The sequence below is a fragment of the Rhinopithecus bieti genome, unplaced genomic scaffold (genome assembly GCF_001698545.2).
Source record: "Rhinopithecus bieti isolate Rb0 unplaced genomic scaffold, ASM169854v2 scaffold_29928, whole genome shotgun sequence".
In the NCBI taxonomy this organism is placed as follows: Eukaryota; Metazoa; Chordata; class Mammalia; order Primates; family Cercopithecidae; genus Rhinopithecus; species Rhinopithecus bieti.
In genome coordinates, this window is record NW_016814053.1 from 2512667 (window position 1) to 2537721 (window position 25055).

At 43.1% G+C, this 25055-nt stretch overlaps 1 protein-coding gene across 1 annotated transcript in view; it reads left to right on the forward strand.

The window, feature by feature from the left end:
• The first annotated feature begins 1688 nt into the window (after positions 1–1688).
• The window catches only part of ABHD12B (abhydrolase domain containing 12B), a 33788-nt gene continuing 10421 nt past the window's right edge, over positions 1689–25055 (forward strand). The window contains 9 exon segments of the mRNA XM_017849536.1: positions 1689–1885; positions 7595–7722; positions 8617–8719; positions 10317–10436; positions 14094–14124; positions 17766–17811; positions 17917–18046; positions 18788–18825; positions 21394–21473. Coding sequence (XP_017705025.1) covers positions 1782–1885; positions 7595–7722; positions 8617–8719; positions 10317–10436; positions 14094–14124; positions 17766–17811; positions 17917–18046; positions 18788–18825; positions 21394–21473 — 780 coding nt within the window. The 5' untranslated portion in view covers positions 1689–1781.

Here is a 25055-nt window from a genome sequence, read left to right on the forward strand (position 1 = left end):
CCTCTTCTATTTTGATGTGTGTGAAGCAGAAACTGGGGCATTCCAGCCAGGTGTGGTGACACAGACCTGTAATCCCAGCACTTTCAGAGGCTGAAGTGGGGGAATTGTTTGAGGCCAGGAGTTTGATACCCTGGGCAACATAGTGAGATCTCATCTCTATACACACATGCGCCTCCACGCGTGTGTGCGCACACACACACGCACACACACGTGCGTGCGGGTCAGGCATTGTGGTGCATGCTTGTAGTCCCAGCTACTTGGGAGGCTGGAGTGGAGGGATTGCGTGAGCCCAGGAGCTGAAGTGAGTTCAAGTATAGTGAGCTATGACTGCACCACTGTACTCCAGCCTCAGTGACAGGATAAGACTCTGACGAAAGAAAGAAAGAAAGAAAGAAAGAAAGAAAGAAAGAAAGAAAGAAAGAAAGAAAGAAAGAAAGAAAGAAAGGAAGGAAGGAAGGAAGGAAGGAAGGAAGGAAGGAAGGAAAGAAAAGAAAAGAAAAGAAAAGGAAAGGAAAGGAAAGGAAAGGAAAGGAAAGGAAAGGAAAGGAAAGGAAAGGAAAGGAAAGGAAAGAAAGAGAAAATAAACATTTCCAGAGCAAGTATAAGAGTATAACAGGCAGTGAACAAAATCCCCCTTTGCCCTGACAGTTCCATGAAATGAACTAGTCCTCAAAGAAAACTGCCCTTTCTTGAGAAGCGTGGGTATTTTCCCCCAGACCATCCTACTATCTTCAAGCAGATGGGTTTCCACGCACTTTCTGGCGCTGACAGCCCCCTGCTGTGCCCTCTGAACACAGACACTACAAAAAAACTCATTTCATCTCTTAAGATTTGCACCTTGCCTCCAAAATGAAGCCTTGATGCTGGCATCCGAATGTATCCAAATAAAACCTCATTCCCTTTCTTCCTCCTTTGTCTCCACATGTGCATGCTGCGGCTTCCCTAGAGCAGCTGTGGTAGACAGTTCCTGCTCCTAGGAGACAGCTGCACATTGTAAACATGCACCAAGATGTACACCTGTACCAAGGTCAAAGTTTCAAGGTGTGAACTCCTTGGTACAATGGTGAGGTTTTGTTACATGCTGGTACGTAAACAAAATACCAAAAAGGTCTTAATTTTTTGCTACATAGAATAATTGTGTTCATAACCCCACGTGGACAGACAAATCATTAGTTAAAGGGAGCCAAAGAAATTATTTCTATAGTAAGGGTGACAGGGTGGAGGCTGTGAGGATGTTGGGGGTGGATGGGGAATTGGAGACAGGGAGGCTTCAGAAAAAGAGAAAAAGAAAAAAGTGGGATCTAAGTAGGGGAAAACTTATAGTCTTCATGAAAATCAAAAGCTGTGGCTGTCAAACTTTTGTGTTAGTAGTACCATGGTAAAAACATATTTTACTGCTTTGTGCGCGCCTCCCGCCCGCGCGCACACACAGATGTATAATGGAAATCAATCTAAAATAAAATGTTGCATAGCTAGCTATAAGCGTAGGATCTCTCTCTCTCTCTCTCTCTCTCTCTCTCTCTCTCTCTCTCTCGCTCTGTATGTGCGCGCGCGCGCGCGCGCTCGCGCGCGTGTGTGTGTGTGTGTCTGTGTGTGGACGCGAACAGCAGGCGGATCCGGGGGAAGCGCACCCTCGGGCTGCGTCTCCCGCGTCGCACCAGCCGGCCTGACCGCGCGTGGGAGGAGGGCGGGCGTGATGCCGCCGGGGCGGGAAGGTCGCAGGCGGCTGCTCCGGGCTGCAGCTCCTGCGGCGGTGGTGGCGACTCTGGACACTGCACGGGATGGACGCGCAGGACTGCCAGGCGGCCGCGACGCTCCAGCCGCCCGGGCCCCCAGCCCATGGCTGCGTGGCCGCCTGGTGGGACATGGTCGACCGCAACCTGCGGTGAGTACGCGCCAGGTCCACCTCTGGCCGTGCCCCGACGGCTCGGGCTGCGCGGGAATGGGGCAGGGGGCGAGGGCGCGGCTGAGGCCGTAATCCCCTCTGCTGGCCCGGGCCCAAGGCCCGGCATTGTGGCTCCCTGGGGACCTCGGCGGCCACCTGCGAACTCTAGGGCTCTTTGATTGCCCTCACTATCCTCAGCCTCAGTCCCAACCTGGACCAGCAATACTCTCAGGTTTGGTTTTTCAGGAAGTATAACTTTTGGGGACTTCTGAAATACAGATGCCAGGGAGATGGCTGGATTCCTATACCAATCTCTATTATCTGACCATTTCGCTAACACACAAGATGGATCTGAATGACACTAGTAATAGTGACAATAGTAATATATGTTGTAATCTTGGACAGGGTTCTCTTAGGTCAAGGGCCTATCTGTGTAGGTGGGAAAGGATGAGAAAATCCCTGCCTGGTTCCCTGAGTGTGAACTCCCTGGCATGTATTTAAATAACACACCTCCAGTATACTAAAGACATATATAGTGTGTTGAAACCATAACTTGGTATTACCTGTACCAAGTTCTTACGTTGTTTAAATCTGAAATATATCAGTGGGTGTTTTGGTTTTTGTTTCCGTTTTCTTCCTCCCATGGATCCTCGGTTTAAACAGTAATCTTAAATTACTGGAATCCACCAGCAACATATTGCCAATCTTGTTCACACTGAAGCCAGGTATTGATTGGGGATCCTAGACCCAGGATATGTGGGTATTTCATTTAGTTTTTTTGGTGTGGAAAGTTATTGGCATTTTTACTTCCCTCTTTCTATTCCTTTTGTTTAATTTGTGCTGATTATAAAATATCCAAAAATTATATCCAGACACAGGAGACCTCACTTTGGAGTGCCCAGAGTGATGATGACAAACAGGGATCTTCTCTCTCTCTCTCTCTCTCTCTTTTTTTTTTTTTTTTTTTTTTTTTTGAGGGTTTCACTCTGTTGCCCAGGCTGGAGTGCAGTGGCACAATCTTGGCTCATTCCCAGGGCTTAAGCGATCCTCCCAGGTCAGCCTCCCCAGTAGCTGGGACTACAGGTGCCCGCTACCACACAGAGCTAATTTTTGTATTTTTTGTAGATACAGGTTTTCACTGCATTGCCCAGGTTGGTCTCAAACTCCTGGAGCTCACAGGTTCCACCTGCCTTGGCACCCCAAAGTGTTGGGATTACAGGTGTGAGCCACTGCACCTGGCCTCTTTTCTCTTCTATTCCTTTTTATTCTTGTTGCAGACAACAGAGTGCTGGCAGCTCTGCGGGGGCCCAGTCACCTAGAACCCATGCCTTTCAGCTCTGTGTTGGATCTGAACACCTGGCAGAATGTCCTGATTGCACTTGTCAAACTGCATATTAACAGGACTTCTCTCCCAGAGGTGGGGATTCTGGGAAAGTTGACATCTAATGTTTCTCACTTTGACGATCTCTGTGGAATTGATGGCTCATTATTTAACATTTGTTTGGCAGTAAATGGCATTTATTAGGCAGAGAATCAAAGTTGCACTTCACACTCATAGAGAGTAACCCACTTTGTTGATAATGGAGTGGGAGATGGGGAGTTGGGGACTATCTATTACTTGCCTTACTAACTGGTGAAAAAAGTCTCAAGAGACACTTCCTGAAAGAATAAAATACTAGCGCATGTCTTCATCTGAGCAGAAGATTATTGGTCCAATGTAAGATATGCTGAGGCTGAGGCCCAGACCCATTTCCAACATCCCAAGTCCTCTTTGATTCTTGGAGCTGGGTTCGTTTAGATGAACAAACCTTCATGGAGGGCTTGTCATACCCCTGGCCCTGATTATGGCCCGGGAACTAGTGGGATGTGTTGTGAGACCTAAGAAGAACATTTCATCATATGATTTTTTCAATGGCCATTTTTTTAATGCCTTGGGAATCTAGTTATGTATATTATAAAAATTTTTATCAAATCCAGTTGCTGCTTAAGGTGGATGGGCCAAGGAGAGTAAGTCTCCACCTTACAACTGGTTTTCTTTAAATTAGAAAAATGGGGCCAGGTGTGGTGGCTCATGCTTGTAATCCCAGCACTTTTGGAGGCCAATGTGGGCAGATCACAAGGTCAGGAGATTGAGACCATCCTGGCTAACACAGTGAAACCCCCTCTCTACTAAAAATACAAAAAATTAGCCAGGCGTGGTGGAACACACCTGTAGTCCCAGCTACTCTGGAGGCAGGAGAATTTCTTGAACCTGGGAGGCGGAGGTTGGAGTGAGCCAAGATCAAACCACTGCACTCCAGCCTGGGTGACAGAGAGAGACTCCATCTCAAAAAACAAACAAACAAACAAAAAAAAAACAATAATAATAATAAAAACAAAAGTGGAAAACGTGCTCCAGAAGGAAGCTGGGGGAAATCAAAGGTTTATTTTCCTCCTCATTTCCCCCTATTCCACCCCAAGTCATTACAATCCTAGATAGTGCTCAGGAAATGTCCATGACTAGGCTGACAAATGTATTCATTCTTTCCACAGTGTTGGTTCTTTATGATCTATTGGACACTATTCTAGTCTTGGTCACACAGCAGTAAATAAAACAGACAAAAGTCCTTGCTCTGTGGAGCTTACATTGATTCATTTGCAATTCTAAGTAAAAAAAAAGAAAATGAAGTCCTTTCTCTTTCCTCCAAAGCTACCAATAAATGTTGCTTCCGTTTCCCTTACAAAATAAATGCACTTTCTTTCCATTTTCAACCTACGCGTCAATAAATATTTACTGAGCTCAGCCCTGGGCTTGACAGAGTGAAGTGTAAAGGAAGCATTCTATGCCATGTTGTTCTTGCTGTCTGTGGCCTGATAGAGTGGGGAAGATAGGGCTAATAACGGGAAAGCCATCAGAGAACAATTCAAGGCCAGCCGAGGCCACGTTATTACTTGTGGGAGGAAAGACAAGAGGGAGGGGTCACCATGGGATGATGTCTCCAGGAGACTTTGACAAGAAAGAGATACTTCCGTGGCCATGCAGGAAGAGGGTATTTGGTTGGGAGGGTGTCTCCTGGTGGTTGGTGACAAACAAATGTCGACTGAATGAATTGGCACATAGGTTGAAGGTACATGTCTTAATATTTGAAACAGTAAATGTAGTTAGATTTGGGCTTCCCAAAGTTGGTTTGCAGAAACCTCTGAGCATGAGTGATTCACCCTGTAGCAGCTCAGACTCCACCAGCTTCCACCAGTAAGAATCATACAGTTAGGTTCTGAGGCCCCTGCGGGACGCTGTGCGGTTACAGCCGCAGCTGATCAGAGGCCAAGCGAAAGAACACCAAAGCCCCAAGGCGGCCGTTTGATGTGGCTGGGCCGCTAGTGGGGACTGGGCTGACACTGCATCCTCCGCTCAAATAAAGTCTATTAGCCCCTGGTGACTCTTGATCCCCTACTGATCTAGGGGAAGTCAAATCGACAACCCCTTAGTTAAAAGAAGCTGCTTTGCATTATTGATGCTCGGAGGATCTGGTCACTCTGTTCTCTTCCCGCAGTGCATCTCAGAGAAGTGCCTCGAGCTATTTGAGAGAAGAATTCTGTATGAATTATTCCTTAAAAACAGACACACATTTCCCTCTACTGCCTCTGCTTCCCAAGCAGACCTTCAAAACATAACTTAGCGGGAGACTACCCTGCCTACCTTCAAAAGACAGCTTAGTGGGAGACTAACAGGCAGGGTGGAGGTGAGTGAGGGGAGCTTAGAGGGAAGACAGCAGGAGCCAGCGGCTGGAAGGAGGCACAGTTCAGCCTTGGGTTCAATTCTGTCCATTTGGGCTTGATCTGTGGCTCAAAGTGGCTTCTCTGGGTTTTGATTTCTTATCTCTAAAATCAGAACAACAATGTCCTCTCCTTCCTGCCGCCTTCATGGCGGGGGTGGTGGGGTGCTATTTTAAGGTATTATGAAACAATCATTTTCATTTCTTTCTTTCTGATTTTATGAGTAGGCAATTGCCTGTGTATGATGTATTTGAAAAATCTATCCATTACCCTTAGCCCACATATCTTTTCCACTTCTTGCAGAACTGCTGGAAATTCATCAGAGATTCATTATCTTCTCTCTTTGTGTCTCTTCCAAACACATATAAGTGCTCTGATTTTTAATTCATTAACACTTTGGGGGAGTTAATTTTTTTAGAGGTCTTTCTTTGATGACTTTGTTATCAGAGGGCTCCTGAGAATACAGGAGCAGGAAGGAGGAAAGAAGAAAGGACCCTACCCTGAGAGGGCTAAGGGGCAGAAAGAGATCTTAAAACAAGATTGTCTACCAGCAGAATTTTGCCAGAGGTCAGCCTTGTTCCTGGGGTTCATTTCTGCTTACATGGATGTCACCAGGACTGTGACATCCTGAAGATCCTTATAGGACTATGGGATCAGACAGACCTGGGTATGTGCGGCTCTGCCATTCATTGGCTTGTGACCTTGGAAAGATTAGTTAACTTTCCAGTCTCATTTGCAAAGCAAAGGTAATAATTATCTTCCAAAAATACCTCTGGTCTAGCAGAGAAATCAGGGCAGGGGGAGACAATTTATCAAAAATGCTTTCTAGCCTCTCGACCTTACCATTTGATTATGTTAAACAGTCTTAACAATGACCTCTCACGACATGGAAAGGGACTTACTTAATGGCTAATGTGGGCAAAAACTGGAAGCAGGAGGTGATGACATTGACCTCTTGTATCCCTCATTTCTCTAAGACCCTCACAAGAGAGGTGGCTTGAGACAGAGGTGTCCTTAGTGACTCCTCATGGACAAATCGTCACTTGTGTGCTGACAGCTCCTGATTGGGTGGTTTGTGTCACAGGGAACAATAGCGTAGGCAAGATGTGCATGCGCCCATCCCACTCCCTGACCAAGCTCCAGCCCTGTGCCTCATGGGTCCTTCTCTTCCAGGGACCTCATTTCAGAAGTGGGGTCTTCTAACACTGGTTCATTTCTCCTAAGATGCAGCCAGAATATAGAGGATCTAAGGATTATTCCCTCACTGCCTGAGACTAATGATAAGAATACCTAACACATACAGTGCAGAATTGTGATATAATTAAAAACTGTGGCAGCTGTTAAACTGTCTGAATCCTGTTTACTGGTGACTTTTGGGTCCAGCCTCAGCCTTCTAGGGGCTACAGTAAGGGACCAAACCTGGCTGTGGTGCAAACATCTCCCTTCGCCTCCTGTCCCTGCCATGTCCTGGCTTTTTCAGCTACTGGTTGAGGCCCTGCCTTATTGCTCTCCTTACCTGGTTTCCCCTTAGTCCCAGTCTTGACCTGCCCTATAGATAATTCCATGTCATTGTGTAAAAAGATCTTCTTAAATGCCAACTGACCTGGAATTCCCACTGTTAGTCTCTGAAATTTGGGGGCAGATCACCTGAGGTCAGGAGTTCAAGACCAGCCTGGCCAACATGGTGATACCCTGTCTCTACTACAACAATTAGCCAGGCCTGATGGCGGGTGCCTGTAATGCCAGCTACTCGGGAGGCTCAGGCAGGAGAATTGCTTGAACCTGAGAGGCAGAGGTTGCAGTGAGCTGAGATCATGCCATTGCACTGCAGCCTGGGCAACAAGAGCAAAACTCTCTCAAAAAAAAAAAAAAAAAAGAAAGCGAAAGAAAAAGAAAAAACCAAGATAAACGGATTAATTTCGAAAACCTTGTGTGTTTCCCAATATCTTGCAGATCTTTTCCACACTCCTGTTCAACGCTCGGACGAAAAATTGCTGCTCTGTGTGACAGTTTTACTAGTAAATCCTTAAAAGAACATGTTTTCCCTCCTCTGATAGACATGTTAATTTATTTTAATTTTTGTAAGTATGGACCTTCTATGAATTTGCCTATATATATATTTTTTCCCAAATAAAGACCTCACTATCCTTAAAGTTGTGACGTAGTGAAAAGACATGTCAGCTGTAAAATTGTGGCTAGACTGAAATGGTCTCAAACTTATTTAATATTGACTTTGAAGTGTAGCAGGAATCCCTGCAAACGGTTGGAAGTAAAGAGAGATGCATGGCCTTGTGGGTGAGGGTTCCATTCAAGAGCTGATTTCAAATTAATTTGTTGTTAATATGGATACCTAACTGCTTACTGTATTCTCTGCCTTTCCCCTTCCTTTTCTTATCCGCATCCCTTAAAGATGGGAGAGAGAGAGAGAGAGAGAGAGAGAGAGAGAGAGAGAGAATGGTGCTGATGTAAGGAATCTATTTTCCTCTGTTTTTTTTTTTTTTTTTTTTTCCTACTGAGCTATGTGTTAGTCTATTTAACACAGTCCTTCTAGTTCTCACCTGCTTGCCTCCTGGTGTGTGTGAATTCTGGACATTTCTTGCCTGTTGACTGATGATTAGGTTTCACTGAAGTATCAGAATACTTATTAATTTTTCTTCTAGGCCTTTTTACCTTCTTAGGGGAATGGTCTCCTCTGCTTTTAGCCAGAGACAAGGATAAGGATTGAATAACTCTGTTTCTGTATTATGAGCTACCACACTGATGCTATTTTAAAATCTAGCTTTTAGGTTTTTGTTTTTTGCCCCTCTTCTGCAGGCTAGTCCTAGTTGATAAAATAAAATACTCTGCTAGGAGTTTAGTGTAGTCGCTTGCAACTTAGAAGCCTGTTAACCTATGTAGGCTAATTCCTTTCTTTGATTGTGATTAAAAGGCATGGAATCTGATTCTTGGAGTTGATAATGATTTTTACTTTCCAGTCAAAGCCCCATTTCTTGTGGATTTAAAGAAACCAGAGTTAAAGATTCCTCACACAGTGAACTTCTACCTGAGAGTTGAACCTGGGGTGATGCTAGGGATCTGGTGAGTGCACGGATGGGACACTGGGTTGCTTGATGGGACAGGTTTTCCTGTTAGGACGCAGAGGAGCAGTGCTGTGTTCCCTGCCCATGGAGAGGTCAGTGCTCCTGGAGGTACCTGGAGGCTGTTTTCTACACCTTCCTCTTCTGTTGATTTGTTTGATTTTGCTTTCTAAGAATTTTGCTTTGGAGTATAGACTTTTAAGTGTTGCCTTGGCTTCTGGCCTCACCCACCCCTTCTGCCTTATTCCATACCACCTTTGCCTTCACGCCCTCAAGTCCAGACACACTGCCCTCCCAGGACACGCTCTGCCCTCAAGGCTTCCTTCTATTTCTCAGCTCCCTGCCTTCCCTCTTCTTGCCTTGCTGTCTACTTATCTATTGGATCTTACTTCAGTTGGTAATTTTCAGGAAAGCCTTTCCTCACTGCCCATTTTAGGTATGTGCTGTGGTGGCCACCCATGCCTGTCCCTTTTGACAATTATTCCCATTGTCATGAAATAAATGTTTGTGTGATGATTTGGTTAATATTTGTCTTCCTTACGAAACTATAACTTCAGCAGGTGATAGACTTTGTTGGTGGGTTTTCATTGCTTAGCACAATGCTTGGCACATAAAGGACGTTCAGTAAATATGTCAGATGAGGTCATGAACATTCTATTGTCTTACAATGCTAACCTTAACGTTTCTTCTGTTTAGTTGTAATACTCATTCTTGGCTGCCAAGTTTCCAGTGATCTGTTTTCTATTTCATCTCCCTGAGTTCAAACCTTTGATCATAAAATGTTTAGGAACCAACACATAACTTCTTCCTATTCTGCAGGGTACAGTTCATCCAATAGTGTTGGAATTTAGAAATCGTTTTATTCTTTGCTTTCGCCCCACTGGTCCTTGGTTTGGTGAGTCAGCTATCTCATCAATATCAGCTCATCCAGCAGGCAGCAGTGCCTATATTCTGAGTACAGAGGCCCTGGGGATGATGGCAGACTTTCTGCCCTTAAATGATGAGAGGACAGAAAATTTGTCACCCTTAGCCAGTTCTCCACAGCCCATGGTGATATGTCATATGGCAGTGTTCACATTTGCAGCATTCGTTGGTTTAACAAAGTGGAGAAAATGGAACTCACGCAGACGTTTAAAATCACAAGGTTACTTGGTTTCTGGAGCAAAATGGTTCAGTATTTTAGTTCTTTTCTCTTACATAAACTGGTTTCTCTTTAAATTATTTCCTACTTGTCTCTTCAGCCAAACTCATGGCAGATGGTAAATATCTATTTTCTTTTACTTGTTTCCCTTTTTAAAAAAACAATTTCAATGTACCTAAGAACAGCAGTCTTGGAAAATTAGCAGGTGCAGAAGTCAGAAGAACTAAAACAGTAAGTCATTAAACGGCGTCTCTGTGCATGGGGACATGGGGTAGGGCAGTAGTGGTTCTCATCATAAGACGTTTTGTGGTGTTAGATTTTTATTTTTACCATGTGCATATATTACTCAGACAAAAAATTAAAATATATGTATATATATCATAAGGAGAGTTTCAGCCTTTGGCAAGGATGGATAATTCCTCTTTCTACATTTGTTTAAACCTCCCTTGCTCTTCAGGCACACAGTCCCCAGCTGCCGGGAGGAAGATGCCAAAGGGAAGGACCGTTGCTGGTACGAAGCAGCCCTTCGCGATGGGAACCCAATCATTGTTTATCTTCATGGCAGTGCAGAACACAGGTCAGTGGCTCTGCTTAAGTATTTTTTTTTTTTTTTCAAGAGATTGAGTGCATTTCAGCCCCACAGAGGAATGAAGAAGGACAGGGCTCTATTTTTAACTCTGTATGCATGCCTTCACATATTTCTTTTCCTTTGTTGAAATCTGATGGTGTTCTGGCAATAAGCTTCACTTGAAAAGATTGTTCTATATATAGAATAATGTGGATCCCTAACTAAGAAGGAGAAAAGAATAACTCTTCCAAAAGTTGGATGTTGATTTCAAAGAAAGTGATGATTCTTTTGCTCCCTAAGAGTGTCTGAAATGATGGATTTAACCCATGAATGATGGGAAAGGGAATAGGCACGCATTATGGGGGAGAGGAAGAGCCATCTCCAGATCAGAGATTTTTCAGAACACTACAGGGGAGAGTCCTTTATTTAACTTTAATGTTACTAGCTGAAAATATGACTTCTTAAGAGAGGTCACATGGAATTCTGACCACAGGTACTGGGGACCGTCTGACTAATTCTAATCTAGAATAGCCATACCTCAGCCCATTCTCTGTAGTCCCAACCTCGCTTTGTAATAAAGAACACCTCCCAGGAGTCTGGCTCCCCTTGTGATGTGCTGTCAGAGCCCTTCTGGGCCTGTGTAATTATGCTGGGTGATGATCACCCGCTGTGACTGTGCCCCTTCAGCTTGGGGCAGGGGCGATGTGCCTCAGAAACCCACAGATCTCCTCCACATGGGGAGGAGCACCTGCCTGTGACTCCCTTCCTCCTCGTCTTTTTCTGGCAGGTGACTCGCCTTTCTCAAGACTCGCCTTTTCTCAAGAGACTTTCTTGATGTGTACATTTTACAGCCACATTTACTGAAATTTCCTGTGAAACCCAGCATTTTTTTTTTTTGAGACAGAGTCTGACTCTGTCACCCAGGCTGGAGTGCACTGGCACAATCTTGGCTCATGGCAAGCTCCACTTCCCGGGTTCACACCATTCTCCTACCTCAGCCTCCTAAGTGGCTGGGACTACGCTGGAGGCGCCCGCCACCATGCTGGGCTAAGTTTTTGTATTTTTAGTGGAGATGGGGTTTCACTGTGTTAGCCAGGATGGTTTCGATCTCCTGACCTCGTGATCTGCCCGCCTCGGCTTCCCAAAGTGCTGGGATTACAGGCATGAGTCACCGCGCCAGGCCTGAAACCCAGCATTTTTACATAGTTTAACTTTGTATTGATTTTGTAAACTTGGGCATGATGTTACAATGTATTTATTTAAAGGACCTTGTGGACCACACAGCATGTCTGCCCCTCTGTGTAAATCCATAAGTGCCCTCAATGAGCCCAGATTTCCTGGCTCTGGGATCAGACACAGCTTGCTTTTGTTCTCTGTCCAGAAGTATCAGCTTTCTATCTGCAGTCCTGAGCTGCAAGTAAGGAGTACCAGACAGTACTCTCCTCAAATGGGAGATTACAGGGAACCTGTCGAGGCATCAAAAACAGTGGCTCTAGACTTGAGATCCATGGAAGCCCCAGAAGGCCCATGAACTCCTCTCCACAATTGTACATAAAATTTGAAATATGGGTACATTTTTTCTTGGGAAATGGGTTCATAGCCTTAACTAGAAGTTCAACAGGCTCCATTACATATACATACATATACATACATACATATACATACATATACATACATATACACACATACATTACATATACATACATATACATACATTCTTAGAGCCAATGTAATGGCTCTAAGATAGAACTCAAATAAATGACTTTTAAGAATTCTCTGCCTTTTGATGAGTAGTTGCCAGGGCTTGGCGGGTTAGGGAGGAAGGAATAGGCAGAGCACAGAGGATTTCTAGGGCAGTGGAAATCTTCTGGATGACACTACAATGGTGGATACATGTCGTTATACATTGGTCAAAATCCATAGAATATCCAACACCAAGAGTGAACCCCAATGTAAACTAGGCAATTTGGATGATAATAATGTATCCATGTAGGTTAACTGATTGGAACAAGTGTCCCACTGTGGTGCTTTGGATGTTTATAGGGAGAGAAGGTTGTGTGTGAATGAGGACAGGGGTTATATGGGAACTCTGCATTTTGTGTTCAATTTTGTGGTGAACCTAAAACTGTTTTAAAAATAAATTTTATTAATTTCTAAAAAAAAAAAGAAAGAAAAAGAAACAGGTCACAAAGACCATCAGTCTTCTTCCTGAAAATACAGGTCCAATCTTATTCTGACTAATGTTACACAGAAACCTCAGTCACAATAAAGACTACAACTACTAACTTCTTATTCACAAACTTAAAATAACATCTACAATACAATTAAATTTAAAACTTCTGGAAAGAACCTTGTACTTCATCATAATAAAATCGAATTTGTGAGCTGGGCATGGTGGCTGACGCCTGTAATCCCAGCACTTTGGGAGGCCGAGGCGAGTGGATTATGAGGTCAGCAGTTCAAGACCAACCTGGCCAAGATGATGAAACCCCGTCTCTACTAAAAATACAAAAATTAGCCAGGCATGGTGGCAGGCACCTGTAATCTCAGCTACTTGGGAGGCTGAGGCAGGAGAATCGCTTGAACCTGGGAGGCAGAGGTTGCAGTGAGCCAAGATCATGCCACTGCATTTCAGCCTGGGTGACAGAGTGAGACTCTGTCTCAAGAAAATAAAATAAAATAAAATAAAATAAAATAAAATAAAATAAAATAAATAAAAATCGAATTTTGTGGTGCGCCCCGTTTGCATTCGCGTTATGGCAACCTATAATTAAAATTCTCGCTGTCTTTTTTGAATGATTGAAGATTGCTTATTTAATGTGGTAACATTAAAGCAGACCATTTTGGGGAAAAATAATTTGGTGCCTTACAGGCTGTGGCCTGCTCCCCTGTCACTTCGTCTGCCACCTATAAATGGCAGAGTGGACAGGGTATAGGCAAATCGTAGTCTAGTGCAGCCTGATGACATCATCCCTTGTTCTGAAAGTCACTTTCTGGAAACTATTTTCCTTTAGCTTCTAAGAGTATTCTTAGAAATAAGTTTTACTGTGGCCGGGCGCGGTGGCTCAAGCCTGTAATCCCAGCACTTTGGGAGGCCGAGGCGGGCGGATCACGAGGTCAGGAGATCGAGACCCTCCTGGCTAACACGGTGAAACCCCGTCTCTACTAAAATACAAAAAACTAGCCGGGCGCGGTGGCGGGCGCCTGTAGTCCCAGCTACTGGGAGGCTGAGGCGGGAGAATGGCGGGAACCCGGGAGGCGGAGCTTGCAGTGAGCTGAGATCCGGCCACTGCACTCCAGCCTGGGCGACACAGCGAGACTCCGTCTCAAAAAAAAAAAAAAAAAAAAAAAAAGTTTTACTGTGTAGAAGTGAAAAAAGGTGGATTATCAGCAGTTCATCAAATGCTTGTATTGAGAAGCGCTACAAAGATCTGGCCAGACCTCACCGAGAGGAACGCCGGCCCAGTGGGGAGCCATCGATCATTCACCCTGACACATCTGAGCTGGCTGTGACACCAGAAAGCATTTCCCCTTCTCCTAGTTATTTATTCCTCCAACCTGAAAGAGAAAGGCGTGAGATCAGACACCAGCAGCAGGACAGTGATTTTTATTGAACTTGTCAACATCACTCCTAATTCTTGCTTTTTTTTAAAACTTCCTTTACAGGGCAGCTTCTCACAGACTGAAGCTGGTAAAGGTATGTCTGAAGAGGCCTCAAAGCACCCATTTCATAAGTCCTCATGAATGCTGTTTGATAGTCATAAGATTTTCCTCAAGCCCTCCGTGTGGTTGTCTTTTGAGAGGTCTCCAGGGTACTGGTCAGGGTGGGTTGTGGTGTCTGGGGCTCAAAGTCCCACCGGTGGACTTCTGCTCCTACACTGATCAAAACAGAACTGAGCTTCTCTAGGTCCCAAAGTACCTTCGTGAACTTAATAATCTCCTTGCCAAATGGAGGCGAAGACATTTTTATTTGCTTTCTCTGAGGGCTGGGGGATGGGTTGAGAGAGTTTTGTTGTTGTTGCTGTTGTTTTTGAGATTCTGTTGCCCAGGCTGGAGTGCAGTGGCGCGATCTCCACTTGCTGCAACCTCCGCCTCCCAGGCCCAAGTGATTCTCCTGCCTCAGCCTCCAGAGTAGCTGGGATTACAGGCGCCAACCACCACACCCGGCCAATTTTGTATTTTTTAGTAGAGACAGCGTTTCACCATGTTGGCCAGGCTGGTCTCGAACTCGTGACCTCAGGTGATCCACCCACCTCGGCCTCCCAAAGTGCTGGGATTACAGGCGTGAGCCACCTCACCCGGCTGACATTTTTATTTGCTTTCTCTGAGGGCTGGAGGATGGGTTGAGAGAGTATTATTAAGGTGCAAAACGGTCACTCCTTTTAAAAGAAGCAACCTTTTTAGTTTCTAGTGGTTATAGGCTAAAGACACAGAATGTCTGTTCTTAAAAGTCATTCAAGGCTGGGTGCAGTGGTTCACGCCTGTAATCCCAACACTTTGGGAGGCTGAGACCGGGAGTTCAAGACCAAGGTCTCAACTTCATGAGACCCTATCTCTACAAAAAAATTTAAAATTCACTGGATGTGGTGGTACTTGCCTGCAATTCCAGCTACTCAGGAGGCTGAGGTGAGAGGATTGCTCGAGACTGGGAATTTGAGGCTGCAATAAGCTAGGATTGTGCCACCACACTGCAGCCTGAACGACAGAGTGAGGAGACCCTGACTCAAAAAAAGAAAAAAAAGTCATTGAAACCCTGGCTTCAGCCCATGTAAGGCTTTGTAGAGTAGCATGGTGGCCACACTTGCTCTCCTCACTCCCTGCTGCATGACTCTGGCTTGTTGGGACAGCCCCTGTGTTTCCAGGTATGCAGAAGATGGCAGGCTTTCCACTTAGCCATATTTGCCTCAGAACTGGTTGAGCAAGCTGCCTGTTTATCCTCTTCCACCCTCTGGTTAGGTAATCTCCGCTGCAGGTGACCGGCTGTTGACCACAGGGACTTGGTCTCTCCTCCCACATGCTGGCTCCCACCTCGGAGTTCTTTCCTGGTCAAACAATATTAGTGGGGCCCAGAATCCTGGCAGTACCAGTATCTCCAGTGCTTTCTTCATCCTCCCTCCCCTGTGCAGACAGGAAGCTCCTCTCCTGTCCCCTCCCCTCATCCCCTTGTGGAGCAGCAGGGGCCTGGGTGCAGCGTTACCCAGGAGGACCATGTTTATTCATTTTTAGTTTTGCTTTCTCCTCTGCACCCTGCCCTTTGCATTCCCCACATGGAATGCGGTAAAGCTGATGCCCATGAGGATGTGCGTGCTTTTCCCCTCCCACTCAGAGCTGTCTCAGTGTTCCCAGAAAGGAGAAGAGCTGTGGGTGTGAAATGCAGACAGGTGATCCTTGTGGTAGTTAGGATGGGTGGGGGAGGAGAACGGCTGGTATGGCAGGACTTTGCCCCCAGGCAGATTGTGGGTAGCAAATGCCACTGTCATCATTCCCCAACAGAACCAAACTTCCTTAGCCCTTCCTTCCCTCCTCTGGAGAGGAGATTTAAAAAAAAATAAATTTTCATTATTAAATTTTCGTTCATTCATGTATTCATCACGGCAACAGACTAATACAGCTATTTTTATTTATTTGCATTCCCACCTAGTTTTTATTTCTCTTTATAAAAGCTTTTGTTACTATGATTGTATCTATATGCACTTTTATGTTGTGCTTTTTACTTCAAACTATTTTGTAGACATTCTTCCATGTTTTCACAGTCATGATAGTTATCCAGTTTAAAGGCTATATCATTCTCAGTTATATTTATAAGCAATTGTTTACTTAACTATTCTACTGCTGTTGTATATAAGATTTTTTTTTCTCCCTGCATTTGTTTTAACTAGTATTGTTTCAGAAAACTATAAGCACCTAGCTTTTTCTTCTTTCGTGTCTTTTTTCTAGAGGTGAATTCTCAGGTGTAGGGTGTGCTGCTGGTATTGTTCTTGGATTGTGTTGCCTAGTGGTCCTTCAACACGTGCTGCAACACACATGGATATTCCCATTTTCCTGGATGCTTAGCCGCCATGTGCCTTGGCTAACTTTTTTGGAGGGAATGTAACAGATATGTAAGAGCTACATTTAGCTCCTCATTATTAGTTCAATTTGTATTTACAAGTTCCTAATGAGGTTTTGCCACCGGATCTAAAATGCAGTAGGAGAAGCACAGTATTTGGACAGAGGAAGACCCAGGAGTGAATCTTCGTTCTAATTCTAGCGAATTGGACGATCTAAAATAAGTTACTTAAACTCCACAAGACTCAGTTTATCTGTAAAATGGGGATAATGTCTACTTTACAGTACAGTTGTGAGGATTAAATAAAGTTTCAAAAGTGTCGGCACAGTAAAATTTTGTCCTTTTTTATCTCTCTTTATCTATCATTGTATTTCTTCTTATTTATTTATTTATTTATTTATTTATTGTTTTTTGAGACAGAGTCTCTGTCGCCCAGGCTGGCATGCAGTGGTGTGATCTTGGTTGCTCACTGCAACATTAGCCTCCTAGGTTCAAGTGATTCTCCTGCCTCAGCCTCCCTGGTAGCTGGGATTACAGGCCTGCACCACCACACCCAACAATCATTGTATTTCATTTCATGACAAATTATGTTTTCATAGTCTCTCCTTCTTTACCTACTAAAAGCTTGGCAGTGGTCTCATATATTAGAGTGATCTCTTTATTTTTTTATTGAAATTAACTTTCTTCATATTTAATATAAATAGCTTCCACTTTTTGATTGCCTCTACTACAATTCTGTGTAGAGTTCTTATTCTCAAGGAATTTAAAAAAAAAGACATTCGTAGACCTAAAGGTGACTATTATTGTTTCTCACTTTTCAGAATAATATTTACATATGTAAATGTTAAATAACTTGGCCAAGGTCACACAGCAGGTAAGCGGCAGAGCCAGCATGAGACCCTGGGTGTCTGACCCTGCTCAGCCTTCCTGCTCTCCATCTCTCCCACTGAGCCTTGGCTTCTCAAGTTGGAAGTCAAACACCAGACTTCAAAAATACATCTTTCCCCACCTGTTAAGCTAGTGTGTGTGCTTTGAACGTACAGATACCTAGAGCATCCTAACTTTAGAGAGTTTCTGACAATGCAACAAACTTTCTTTTTAATCTTCATCTAATATAAAATACTAGCTGTTTCTCTAGGTTCTGCAGTTAAAAAATAAATCTAATAAACAAGTTAAAATTACCTTTGAAAGAGCCCTCCTTGTGATGTGATATGGATGGATATAGGGAGGAGAAGCCTTTTCTGTTTACATCTTCTAATTAAAGTGATAACAGCTCCTTTGTTACCTAGGTGCTGAGTGATGGTGGCTTTCATGTCTTGTCTGTTGACTACAGAGGTATGTGTTAAGAATGGTGTACAAAGATTTTTCAATAAGTGGGGGGCCTCTGATGACCCCTCATTTTGAAGGCAGTGATACTCTGTTTGCTTTTCTTGCTGCCAGGATTTGGGGACTCTACGGGTAAGCCCACAGAGGAGGGACTGACTACAGATGCCATTCGTGTCTATGAGTGGACCAAGGCAAGAAGTGGCATCACTCCCGTGTGTCTCTGGGGCCACTCTCTGGGTACGGGGTAAGTAAGATCTGCAAATGTGTCCTTAGGCAGGTCCTTGAGGCTTTAGTGTCCTATCAAAGGCAGCAGTCACTAGTGGAAGGAGCACTGAGCCAGAAGACAGGGACTCTTTGCTGATCACTTTCACACTCTAGAAGTGGCTGAAGATCTTGCCATCTCACCATGCTATTTGTAAAACAACAGAAGGTCCCTTCAGCTGTATGGTTATTTATTACATTGAAGTCCAAGTCTTTCTGAGAGTTTTAAAGAAAAGGATCCTTGGCCAGACGTGGTGGCTCACACCTGTAATTCTAGCACTTTGGGAGGCTGAGGTGGGCCGATCACTTGAGGCCAGGAGTTCGAGACCAGCCTGGCCAACATGGCCAAACCCCGTCTCTACTAAAAGTACCAAGAATTAGCTGGGCTTGATGGTGCATGCCTGTAATCCCAGCTTCTCAGGCAGCTGAGACAGGAGAATCACTTGAGCCCAGGGAGGTAGAGGTTGCAGTGAGCTGAGATTATACCACTGCACTCCAGCCAGGGTGACAGTGGGAGACTGTCTCCCCACAAAAAAAGAAAGAAAGAAAATGACCTTTAATATAGGGCCTGTGGAACCCTTTGACATAGTGTGCAAATTTTGTATCTATATGCATTTTTCTAACCAGAGAGCCCAGAGCTTTTATCAGATGTTCATATCAGAAGTTGCATTTTGTACTGTTAAGTTATTGCTTAACATTTGTACTAATTCTCATTGCTTTACAGAGTTGCAACAAATGCTGCAAAAGTGTTAGAAGAAAAAGGTAATATAAAATGCTTAAGTGGTATAATTTCCCATCTGAAGATGGGAAAGTAAAAACAGTCAAGAGACTATTGTGTACACTTTGAACATACAGACACCAAAAGCATCCCAACTTTAGATGGTTTCTGGCAGTGCAATGGACTTTCTTTTTTTTATCTCCATTGAATATAAAATAATAGCTGTGTTTTCAGGTTCTGCAGTTAAAAATAAATATGAAGGAACAAGTTAAAATCACCTTTGAAACAATCCTCCTTGGCCAGTGTGGTGGCTCATGCCTGTAATCCCAGAACTTTGGGAGACTGAGGCGGACTGATCACGAGGTCAGGAGATCGAGACCAGCCTGGCCAAAATGGTAAAACCCTGTCTCTACTAAAAATACAAAAATTTGCTGGGCACAGTGGTGGGTGCCTGTTATCCCAGCTACTCGGGAGGTGGAGGCAGGAGAATTGCTTGAACCCAGGAGGCAGAAGTTGCAGTGAGCCGAGATCGCCACTGCATTCTAGCAAGAATCCGTCTCAAAAAAAAAACAAACAAAAAGAGTCCTCCTGGTGATATGAAATTAATTTAAATTACAGGATAAAAAATACTGTATCATTAAATAATACACAGAACTGGTTTCTGCAGTCCTTCTTAGTAGTATTTATGTCAGGGTTTCTCAAAGTGATCTGTTTGTATCAGAATCTTTGACCATAGCTGATTTGGAGAATTAGAATCTCTGTGAACAGGGTCAAGTCACTTTTAAAAAATTAAAACTAGAATTTACTCCATATATAGAGATGCTATATAAATGCAAATATTCATTACCCTAATGCCATACAATTTAAATATTTACATTACAATTATCTGCTTTTGTGTGTGTGTGTTTTACTCATCTTTGTATGGCTATTTTTGATTAAGGGCTACACATGGTTTATGGAAAATCATAGAAATGATTTGAGGCTTGAAGTGATATTATCTTCTTCCAGATATAATTTACTCTTCCCCTGAAAGGCAGTTATGGTAGGGACAGATCACCTTAATCTAATCAGAGATTGAGCTGATCTGAAGCTGGTCTTCAGTCTTTATGATGGCAGGTCTGTTTCCAGTTCACATTACTCCTAGAGTGTAGTTCTTTGAGATCATAACCAAAAACCTGAGAAATGTTCTGGGGTCCTCTTTCTTGTCAGATCCTGAACTCTAATTTCTGCCATTTGGATTTTGTGAGAATGCTGAAAGTTTTGTCTCGTTTCTGATCCTCTCAGCCACAACTATTACTTTCAACTGAGTTGAGGGAAAAGGCAGCTGAAACTCTCTAGACTTCTCTCTTTTGGTATTGGTTCTGCAGTTTCTCACTGACCAGTAGCTCTAATATCTATTCAAACATGTATGTATACATACCTTAACCAACCATACCTTTTCTAATTGTTCTCAGAGGCAGTGTTGACCAAAACAACCCAGTCAACCTCTGGCACATTCTTAGCAATGGACTGCAGAACACTGTCTTCCTGTAGTACTTTTCTTTCTTTCTTTCTTTCCTTCCTTCCTTCCTTCCTTCCTTCCTTCCTTCCTTCCTTCCTTCCTTCCTTCCCTCACTCCCTCCCTCCCTCCCTCTCTCCTTCCTCCCTTCCTTCCTTCCTTCCTTCCTTCCTTTTTTTCTTTCTTCCTTTGACGGAGTCTTGCTCTGTCACCAGGCTGGAATGCAGTGGCGCAATCTCGGCTCACTGCAACCTCCACCTTCCGGGTTCAAGCAACTCTCCTGCCTCAGCCTCCTGAGTAGCTGAGACTACAGGTGTGTGCCACCACGTCCAACTAATTTTTGTATTTTTAGTAGAGATGGGGTTTCATCATGTTGTCCAGGATGGTCTCAATCTCTTGACCTCATGATCTGCTCGCCTCAGCTTCCCAAAGTGCTGGAATTACAAGCGTTAGCCACCGTGCCCGGCCTTGCTTTCATTAGTTATCCAAGCCACGATGACCTGGTTGTGTTCATAGAAGAAGGTAGTGGTTTTCTTTTTTTTTTCTTTTTTTTTTTTTTTTTTGAGACGGAGTCTCGCTCTCGCCCGGGCTGGAGTGCAGTGGCCGGATCTCAGCTCACTGCAAGCTCTGCCTCCCGGGTTTACGCCATTCTCCTGCCTCAGCCTCCGGAGTAGCTGGGACTACAGGCGCCCGCCACCTCGCCGGGCTAGTTTTTTGTATTTTTTAGTAGAGACGGGGTTTCACTGTGTTAGCCAGGATGGTCTCGATCTCCTGACCTCGTGATCCGCCTGTCTCGGCCTCCCAAAGTGCTGGATTACAGGCTTGAGCCACCGCGCCCGGCCGGTAGTGGTTTTCAATTATCATCATGTGCACAGAAACCTCTTGGGGAGGGGAGGGTGGAAGTGTGTTAAAATGCACATTCTCAGCCCTCACCCTGGAGAATCTGACTCATAAATATGAGGTGGGGTCCAGGAATTTGCATTATTAATAACCTTCACAAATAATTTTGGTGCACATAGCTCATGTACAAGATCTTGAAGACCCCTTATCTAGGAAAGATGGTATTTGAATAGGGGAGGTACTGATTCCTTTCCTTCTTTCTTTAATTTTCAAGGATGCCCAGCTGATGCTATTGTCTTGGAAGCTCCATTTACCAACATGTGGGTTGCAAGTATCAATTATCCTTTGTTAAAGGTGAGACTCTGGTTCATCTTTACAAGGGATCAAAGTAGGCTATTTTGATACAGTGTAGGCTATTTCTACATGTCTATGTTTATTAACAGTCTTCCTTTTCTTAAGTAGTTTTATATGTTTTTAAGTCATTCTAATCTGAGACAGTTTATTAACCAGTTACCACAGAAGGGAACCCATGGCTTTCGGGTTTGATATTTCTTTTATTTTCTTCTAACGATGTCTCTTTTATAATTTTGTAGTAGATAGATTTGCCTTAAGTTTATTCTTTAATTTTATTTTCTTCTTAAAAGTGAAAGCAAACATTTCATGCATCATTTTTGAGCCCTATGAATGTCACTTATATATCTTTCATAACTTTATCATAAGAAACTTTCTAGAGAATTTAAGGAGGCTGCCAAATACTTTTACACAGTATCCCAGATAAAGAAGACAAACTTTCTAAGAAAATAAGTACAAAGGCTGGGCATGGTGGCTCCCGCCTGTAATCCCAGCAATTTGGGAGGCTGAGGTGGGCAGATCACAAGGTCAAGAGGTCGAGACCATCCTGGCCAACATGGTGAAACCCCGTCTCTACTAAAAATACAAGAATTAGCTGGGCATGGTGGTGTGTGCCTGTAGTCCCAGCTGCTTGGGAGGCTGAGGCAGGAGAATCACTTGAACCCGGGAGGCGGAGGTTGCAGTGAGCCCAGATGGTGCCATTGTACTCCAGCCTGGCCACAGAGTGATACTTCATCTTAAAAAAAAAAAGTACAAAGAATTGGGCCACAAGACACAAGATGCAGTTTAAAAATATCTATTGTTGGCTGGGTGAGGTGGCTCACACCTGTAATCCCAGCACTTTGGGAGGCCGAGGCAGGCAGATCATGAGGTCAAGAGATTGAGACCATCCTGGATAACATGGTGAAACCCTGTCTCTACTAAAAATACAAAAATTAGCTGGGCGTGGTGGCGCACACCTGTAGTCCCAGCTACTCAGGAGGCTGAGGCAGGAGAGTCACTTGAACCCAGGAGGTGGAGGTTGCAGTGAGCTGAGATCACACTACTACACTCCAGCCTGGTGACAGAGTGAGACTTTGTTTCAAAGAAAAAAAATCTATTTTGTAGACTACCCTAACTTTATAATCTTATTCTATACCTAATGCTCAATTGTTTATAGTTGTACATGCATATAAATGTTAGCAAATGGGGGGGGGGGAGAGTGAGAAAGTCTTAGAAGGATACATGGCCTCAATTTAAAAATTATTCTACATTGTTGTTTCATACTGTAAGACATCTTGGAGTATGTTACTCTAACAACTTTAGGAATTTTTTTGTACAATAAACTGTCATAGATAGAATTCCATCGTAGAGAGAATTTCTGAAACTTACTTAACTATTTTCAGGGAAAAGTAGCTCACCACTTCCTAGGACAGTGAGTTCACATAATCACATACTCTTGAAAATGGCTTTAATATCTAAGTTTAACTAAATATAGGAATCCCCTCTACAATGCAAAATCCTGAATGCTGAGTAATTTAAGATATAATAAATAAGATATTTTCAATTGGTTCTAGAAACCGAACATTCATTTTAATACAATATAACCATTATTTGCATATCTATCATATTACTCTAAGTCATTACTAATGAATTCATTAAATTGTAGGTGTGTAACGTAAGGCAAATGCAATCTTTTTATTTAGTTTGTTTTTAAAAATGTGTTAATGTTGAAATTTAGCAAAATAAGCAAAATACATGATTTAATGAACAATTATAAACTGAACACCCATGTAACTATCACCTATGTCAAGAAAGGAGCATCACCCACACTCTAGAAGTCCTCTGTATTTTACTTCCTAATCCAGTAAGCCTTATTTTAGATGTAATCCTTAGTCCTTAGATGGAATTCTTAGATGAATTTTATGGTAATCATATCTATGCATTTATTTATAGTTTACCACCTGTATATGCATCTCTAAGTAATATTGTTTTGTCTATGAACTTTATATAAAAGTAAAATTATATAGGATATATTTTATTTTTTTCACCCAGCATTATATTTGATTTTATTCATGATGTGTATAGTATAGCTGTAGGTTGGTTATTTTCATTGCTATATACTATTCCATTGTTTGTATATACCAAAATTTATTGATCTATTGTGTTGTTTATTATAATTGTATTACTTTCAGTTTGGGGAAATTAACAATATTGTTGTTATGAATGTTCTTGAACCTGTATTCTGTAAACATGTACAAGAATGTCACCGGGGTATACCCTAGGAGTGGAATTGTGGGGTAATAAGATATCCATATGGCCAGCTTTAATAATTATAGTGCAAGTTTTCCTAAATGACTTTACCACTTTACTCTCTCACTAATCCTGTATGAGAGCTCCAGTTGCTTCAAATCCTTGCCCTCATATTGATATATCAATATGGCTTTAATTTGCATTTCCCTAATAACCAGTGAGGTTGGGCAACTTTTAATATGTTTATTCGCCTTTTGGATATCATCTCTTGTGAGGTACTTGTTCATGTCTTTTGCCCATTTTTCAGGTGGATTGTATTTCTTTTTATTTGTTGAATTTCTTCGTAGATGCTAGATATGAGTCATTAGAAAATTATTTGTATTGTAAATATATTCTATTATTTTGTTTTGTCTTTTCACTTTCTTAATGATATGTCATGATAAAGAGATGTTTTTTTTTTTTTTTTTTTTTTTTTTTTGAGGCGGAGTCTCGCTCTGTTGCCCAGGCTGGAGTGCAGTGGTGCCATCTCCGCTCACGGCAAGCTCCGCCTCCCGAGTTCACGCCATTCTCCTGCCTCGGCCTCCCGAGTAGCTGGGATTACAGGTGCCCGCCAACAAGCCCGGCTAATTTCTCTGTATTTTTAGTAGAGACGGGGTTTCACCGTGTTAGCCGGATGGTCTCAATCTCCTGACCTCGTGGTCCGCCCGCCACAGTCTCCCAAAGTGCTGGGATTACAGGCGTGAGCCACCGCGCCCGGCCGATAAAGAGATATTTCTAAGTTTAATGTGGACCAATTTACCAATATTTTTCTTTATGGTAACTTTTGTGTCATTTATAATAAAACTCTGCTTACTCAAAGATTATCAAGATACTCTTCTATGTTGTCTTCTGGAAACTCTATTTTATCTTTTACCTGTAAAGCTATAATCCACAGGTTTAGATCTTTGTATGGAGGCAGGGGTCCACATGAACGTCTAATTGGTCTAGAGCCATTTATTAAATGAACCTTCCCCACCACTATGCAATGCTAATGTTTGCATATATCAGTGTCTATATGCAGAGAGAGAGAGGTCTGGTGGTAGGTTCTTATTTCTCTCCATTGTCTGTCAATCTTAATCTACTATAGTCTTTTAATTACTATAGCTTTATAATATGTCTTGATATCTGGTTGTATAAGTTCCTCAGCTTGGTTTTCTTATTCAAGATTGTCTTGGCTATTCTTTTTTTTTTTTTTTTTTTTTTTTTTTTTTTTTTTTTTTTTTTTGAGACGGAGTCTCTCTCTGCCGCACAGGCTGGAGTGCAGTGGCCGGATCTCAGCTCACTGCAAGCTCCGCCTCCCGGGTTTACGCCATT